The sequence below is a fragment of the Mastomys coucha genome, unplaced genomic scaffold (assembly GCF_008632895.1).
Source record: "Mastomys coucha isolate ucsf_1 unplaced genomic scaffold, UCSF_Mcou_1 pScaffold21, whole genome shotgun sequence".
NCBI lineage: Eukaryota > Metazoa > Chordata > Mammalia > Rodentia > Muridae > Mastomys > Mastomys coucha.
The window spans coordinates 173,564,102-173,570,994 of NW_022196904.1; the positions used below are offsets into that span (position 1 = coordinate 173,564,102).

The 6,893-nt window shown below is 53.3% G+C and overlaps 1 protein-coding gene across 3 annotated transcripts in view; it reads right to left on the bottom strand.

Moving 5' to 3' along the window:
- Crtac1 (cartilage acidic protein 1) overlaps positions 1–6,525 on the bottom strand; it is a 145,741-nt gene extending 139,216 nt beyond the window's left edge. For all 3 annotated transcript variants that reach the window (XM_031390360.1, XM_031390357.1, XM_031390359.1), the window contains exon 1: positions 6,144–6,525. In XM_031390360.1, coding sequence (XP_031246220.1) covers positions 6,144–6,167 — 24 coding nt within the window. In that variant the 5' untranslated portion in view covers positions 6,168–6,525. The remainder of the gene's footprint in view (positions 1–6,143) is intronic.
- Positions 6,526–6,893: the final 368 nt, after the last annotated feature.

Genomic DNA, 6,893 nt, shown 5'->3' on the forward strand with positions numbered 1-6,893 from the left:
TGCTCCGCAATATGTCAGGTGCTGTCCTAGGTGCTGAATCTGTACAGAAGAGCAACTTGTGCTGTGTCTCCACCCCCAAAACCTTCGACAGGGCAGCATCTCCTTGGAGACTCTTGTTTCTACCCTTGCAAAGGCCTCTTTGGATGAGAGGTACCGGGCTGTGAAGTGTAACAGAAGCTGCTCTTAGAGGCCAGGGCAAAAGATGAGCTGACTTCAAAGAGAAGGGGCTCCACTATACGCTATGAAAGGAGCCCAGCTTAGGTGACTGGTTTCCTGAGTCCTGAGGTCAGGGCCCCCAGTGCATTCAGGTAGGGATCTAGGTAGTAAAACCTCAACTCTCCAATGCAGGTAACCTTAGTCCTCCAAGGGAGCCTTAAATGACTTCCTTCTCTAATCCTGACCGCAAGGAGAGAAACACTCTCTCCAGCAGGATGCGGAGAACATCAAGTGGGGCCGTGACCGCCTATCCTACAAGAGCTTTTGCAGCAGAGCTAGGAGGGGAAAATCCAAGTGCTCAGGCCTGTGCCTTTCCTGAGAGCTTCTGTAAGATTTGCAGGACAAGGTGGCTCATTTAAGACAGGTGTGACAAAGGAAGCCAGGAGGCTCAGGCCAGAAACTCCACTGAAATTGATGCTCTAGCCAGAAGGAACCTGGCATAGGCAAGGAAAAAAAACGTCCCTATGGTCCCTCCTCTGGCCACTAGGATAGTCCCTTAGCTCAGCAGTGATTCCATGACCTTGTCAGAGTACTTGTGAGGTGCAAACAAAGATAAGAGTAACTGGAAACACCAGCGAGGGTCATTTTACACTCTCTGCACTCTCCATTCTTCTGTGGCTAATTAAAGCAATATGTCAAAACGTCCCTTGGAAGAGATCTTTAAGAATATGTCTGTTAAGTAAACAAGGTTTTACTAATTAGTGCCCCGCCTTCCCATCCTTCCCCGAACTTCCCTGTAGAACTTCCCAGTGCAGTCTGCACCCAACTGCCCTGCCCCCCACAGAAAGGGTGGCAGAGAAGTCACAGTCTCTCCTGCCCCAGAGAATGGGGACAAATCCAGTCACCTGTCATTAGTGCAGCTATCACTTTCGCCCCCGGATGTTGATCAGATTTCCTAGGCTGGAAGCAGCACACGGGGCCAGGGGCTGGAATGTGTCCAGGAATGGAGTGAATTATTTCGCACAAAGTCCACCCAATTTCTTTTAAGGAAAAATTTTAGCCTTTTTTTTTTTCCTTTCTAGGTGTCTAGCATTTTTGAAAGGCAAACCTTTGGACTTTCCTCTATTGATAAGGATTCTGATTCTTATCTTCTGTTAAGACCACCCCCTTCCACAAGCACACACAAAGCAGCCTAGGACTTGGGGAATGGTTTGATCCAGTGTTACTGTGAGTCAGCACCAGAGAAATAGAACTTTTCAAACCCCCAAATTTGTAATAATAGCAGCATTAATAATAGTCTCCTTGTAATTTTCTAAGTGTTTCCACAGCTCATAATTATTCTTCACAACAACTTCGGGGGAGTTTGGGTAAACTAGCCTCAAAGGAGCAGATGTGAGTTCCAGACTAGCTCCGCCATCCGCTTGCTGTTGGGCTCTGTCTGGTCATCTCTCCACCCTGGATCTTAATGTCTTAGGCTATGAAACAGAGCTGACTGGAACATTTCCAAAATCTCTACCACCTGTAATGCTCTGCTGTGCCCCGATCTCGGTACCGTAGAGCTTTGGGGCCAGCTAATCAGTAGTGTGGGGGCTTCCCTGTGCACGGAAGGATGTTTAGCAACATCCTGGCCTCTCTGTCCCACCAGGTGATGCATTCCATCATTCATAGGATATGCATAAGGATGCATAGTATCCTTCATTCCAATTGTGGCAATATATTATCTCTAGACACTGCCAGAAGTCTGGGTGGTGTGACTTCAGTAACCTCTCCAGTCACGGTCTAGGGGCTGCAAGAACTTGAGGAGCATGTGGAACAAAGGTCTTTCCATCCCTCCTTTACTCTTTTTCTCTAGCCCTTCACACCTTGTTGTACATGTTTCAAACCCAATCTCACAGTCCTCTGCTACTTCTTATTTCTTAAACACCCTAAGTGGTCCAGAGTGTGTTTGGTGTGATAATGAGCCAATTGATTTCATACTTTCTCCTAAGGAGAGTTCACAGGTTTATGTCCCCTAAGCAACCAGCCAGACTCTTCAGAAATCCAGAGCAGAGTCCAGGCTGGCCTGGGAGCCTATCTGCAGCCTGCAGGAGGCTCGGTGAGCATGGATTTGTCAGCACTCTTAAATCACTGGGCTCTGAGGAAGGCTTCTCCCAGCAGAAAGATCCTTCCTCGGGAATCAATAGCCCAGGGCCTTCCATCACATTCAGAATTATCCTGGGACCTGTAAAATTTCTTTTCCCCAAGCATGGCAGAACCCCAAAATGAAAATCCAGCAGTGGGCCAGAGAGAGACCTGCCAGTCAGACTTTGCTCATCAGCCCTGATGTCACCATGACCAGAAGCTGATGTGCAAACCTCGACACTTGGTCTTAGATGCAGAGGGAAAGATCCCATAGTGTTCCCAGTGATCCAGCACTAAAGCCTCTAGCTCTTTTCATCACACCTAAAGAGATGTATCCCAAAGACCATCTTCCCCCATATTTGCTCACCGACCCTCACAGGAAGATCCGACACTCTTCCTATACTGAATGTAATTATACTCCTCTGATCTTATGTGGCATTTCAGATCAAGTCCCAGAAGAAGTTAAACAGGCTGATGAGGATCTCAAACACAGTTCTTGGAATCGCACTTACGGAGAAGGGCTATGGCTCTCTGGTGGCCTACATCCTCACTTCCCTTCTTTCTTAAGGATGAAGACCCATCTTGTCTGTGAGACCGGAGAAATAGTCAATCTTGAGCATTTTCCTTGGCAACAAGCACCCATTGGGTAAGGCTCAGGGACAGGGCAGGATTTTGCTTCTCAGAACTCTGGATTGGCACCAGGGTTCCTAATGAAGAGAGGCCACCAAACCTGCCAAGGTTCCAAGAAGAACCAACCCCATGGAAGTTCATATGGTATGTAAAGAGACTGGGTGGTAGTGGGAAACAGAGAGTTAGCCATGGGCCCACTAGACTAGCAGAACGGAAGGGCATCAGAAATGAGAGCATCTTCTAGGTGCCCCAGATGCCAGAAGCAGAGGGATTGTTTGAGACCAAGGTCTCTACTATGGTGACCTTGAGCTGAGAGTGGCAAGGATGAAGAGCCTCGGGAAACATTCTTTGGGAATTCTTTAGTTTGCCTGGGATCTGAGTTTGAGAGGTCCCACCAGCAGAGGTGTGACTGCAGGACAGAGAGGCTGCTCCAGCATGCCTCAAAGGATGTCTGAGCCTCGGCTTAGGTTCTAAGACTATCTGGTGAGGGCCTGTGCATTTCTGATTTCATCGAATGGAGTTGCACAGCTTTTGACTAAAGATCATCTGGAGCAATAAGACAAGACAGTGGAGGGAGAGGATAACTTCGGAATTTTATAGCCTGTGTATGTTCATTATGAGAGCTTTATCTGCCCTGGCCTCCCTTGAAAAGAAAATTCCCCTAAATTTACTAAAGCTATTAGTCTATGCAAGTCTGGCCAGTCAGTAATTGCCATTGCCTACTGGGTAGAAACATATGTCCATTTTCACAGCGCAGAAGAAGCAGGTTGCTGGAGTGGAGAAAGCTCCAGACAGGGAACTGGGAATCCTGGGGCTTGGCCCCATTTCTTCCACCAAACAGCCATGTGACCTTGGGCAAGACACTTGGTAAATACACTGTACGTGGGAATGTTGGGGATGGGGTGAGGTGTACTAGATGCCTCCCAGAGCTCCTCTTTTTTTCTAGTTTTGAATATTCTTAGGTTCCCAGAATTCAAAGAACACACAGATACCAAGCAGAAAACAAAGATCCTAGAGTGCAAGCAGAGCTACGCGCCAGCTCTGTCTCCCAGGAATACTCCGCCACCCCACTGCGTCTGAGGTCCTAGGACCACCTGAAGCCCACAGAGCACGTGGTGGAAGGCCAATCACAATGTCCTCAATCATAATGGGTGATTGTTGGGGGCTGTAGCCTGAGCTTTCTTAAAGCATTAAGTTGCTATGGCCAGCGAAGGATAAGAAGCAAGTCACAAGTCCTGAGCTAGGTGGTTTTGGCGCCCCCTACTGGTCGCCAAGGAGCCTGTTCCACCTCCAAGCGTCCACTGACTTCCAAGGAGGCAAGGAAGCTTGAGGACCAACTCAGGTGAAACAGCCTGTTTAACAGAAGTATACTCCTGGTTGGCGGTCTAGTCCCTCTGTAAGATCTGTGTTTCAGTCTCTGCATGACACAGGCCATTGGTATACTCATTCACAGGGCTCCTCATGCAACCATAGGACACCTTAACCAAACACCCTGGTGCTAAAGAATAAACATCAGGGTTCAGAATGCCAGATGCAGCCCAGATGGAGAAAGGAAGAAAGAGCATCAAGCAGGTAGTTCACTGCACACATCCCTAATGGAAAGAAGATCTTGGGAAATGCAGCAGAGAAATGTTGACTGCAGGCAAACAGGGGATGGAGTGAGGGGGGAGTGGGTTGGGCATGGATTGGTAATCTCCACATAAGTAAATTAGCCTAAAGCAGGTATCCAAGAACACACCCCCATGGATAGGGTTGGGATACGGTGAATGGCCCAATCCCAACCCATCAGCTAAAGAGCTGAAGCCTTCCACCTTCTTCGGAGTCTATCAGCGCCAACTGGAGACCAAAGCGTTCTAATCTAGTCCATCACCAAGAACTAAACTCCCTTCATTGCCTACTAACTGACGTTAGAACCTGCTTCCAGGAGAGGCTTTTAAACCAAGACAGAGAGGGAGGAGAAACCGCCTCCTTGAAGACCATAGTGGGACAACTGTCCATATTCCCGTTTTTCCACCCTCCACTTCTCTGTCTCTATGCCCAAGAGTGAGGAACTGTTCAAGCCTCCAGATCTGCTTTAATTCAGCGAGAGTATTTCCTGTCCCAAGTTATCATGGTTTCAAATCTTTCCTGATAGCTTTTTCCCAGGAGTTCTTCCCAGGTTCAACACAGCATCACACAGCTGTCCTCTACTCGGGGAACCTTCTTGCCTTCTTTCCCAACTGGCTTCATTTTCGAAGTCTTGCACCTATCCCAGAAGGTACCTCACGTGCAACTCATGAATGCTTCCAGGAGAATGGAAGCTCCTCTGGGATGCACAGATGCCCAATAGCCATAGTAATCACTAGTCATTCAAGGAGGAACCCCCCCACCCCCACCCCTAGGGAGGCTCCCATCCCGGCTGAGATGACTTTGGATTCTTGAGTTGGTTTCTGCAGAAGCAGGACTAACCAGGGCTCCCAACTACTGTACTGCAAAAGAATCACGCTGCATTGCCGGGCATGCCCCCAAGCCTGCCTGATAGCCCCACCAAAACCTTTATGTGATTCCATAAGATCAAGGGGGACCCCATGGTTCCCCTAGAATGCCGGAAAAGAGCTTGCCTGAAACATCCCTAGCTAGAAAGCCAGACCACACCTCGGTCCAGCAAAAGGCGGCTGGTAGCTACGCCGTGCACTGGGCTGGCTCCGGGAGCACTCTGCCACTCAGCGCTGTGCAGGGGAGACAGCTCGGCTTCCCCGGAGAAGAGCTATGCCCCGGGGGGATCTTCCCCAACCTGGAAGCGTTGGCAATCGGCCGAGGCTGGTAGCTTAGTCGTCCCCAAACTGCGACCGCCAGCTGGGTGACTCCCCGGGTACCCCCTGCACAGCCTTCACCTGCTCCGCCCCCTACTAGCCCCATTGCCCCCTTCTCCAACCGCTGACCTCCATCCTCTGTGCCTCTAACACGTTCTCTGCCAACTGTGAGCTGTCACCCCCACACCTCGGCTCCCATCTCTTCCACCACCTCCAGCCCGGCGCCCGCCTTGCCCCCTCAGCCCGCGGGGAGGATCTGCGCGCCAATCGAGTCCAGCGCCTCTTGGCAAGTTGGGAGCAGCGTCGCCGCCTTCGCAGTCCCGGATCTTCCCAGGTCCCCAGCTGCCTCCCCGCCACCCCTGGGGGGCGTTCGGGGAGGGGTGCGCTGGGCTGGAGAAACTTTCTCCGCCGGAAGGGGTGGGGGCTCCAGGAGTGGATACTCACGCCCGGGTCAGCGCTCGGAGCCATCCTCGGGCTCTCTCAGCCCCACCGCCTGGGGGCGTCGGAGCGCGGGCGCTCGCTGCCGCCTCTGCCGCCGGCGCCGCCGCCTTGCAGCGCCCAGCCCTGGTCCCGGGCTGGCCTCGAGCCTCCCGCCCCGACGCCGCGCGCTCGCTTTATACAACTCCACTCGAGCGCGCCCGGGCTTATGTAAAGGCTGGCGGAGGCCCGCAGCCAATGGCGCGGCGGCTGGAGCCGGGGCCCAAGCTTGGGGGGCGCACGCGCGGCCAATCGCGGCCCGGGGAGCCCGAGGAGCCGGGTGGGGGAAGGGGCGCCTCCCCGCGCTGATTTAGGAGCCGGGATTGCGGTGGCAGCAGCCGGCAGCCAGGCCGGCCCGGCGCGGCGGGCATTGGGGTGGGCGGCGGCGCGGGCGGCGGCGAGGGCGGGTGCCCCCCGTGCTCTGCCGCGCCCCGCCGCCGCGCCGCGTAACCTTCAGGAGGCAGCGGGGCCTGGCGAGTGGGGAGAGGGCGCCTCGGAGGGACGCTGGGGACCGGGCAGGCGGGAAGCGGATGTCCCTAGGGGGAAAGCGCGGGGAAGGCAGTACAAGGGGGGAGGGGAAGCCGGCGAGCCCCTGGACCCCGCAGCCACGCCGAGCGCAGGGCGGGAGGTGGCGGCGGCGCTGCTGTCTTTCTGCCTCCTAGATAGCGATCTGGCGTCTCCCGGGCCGGGCCGGAGCGGCCGCGCGAGCCACGCCAA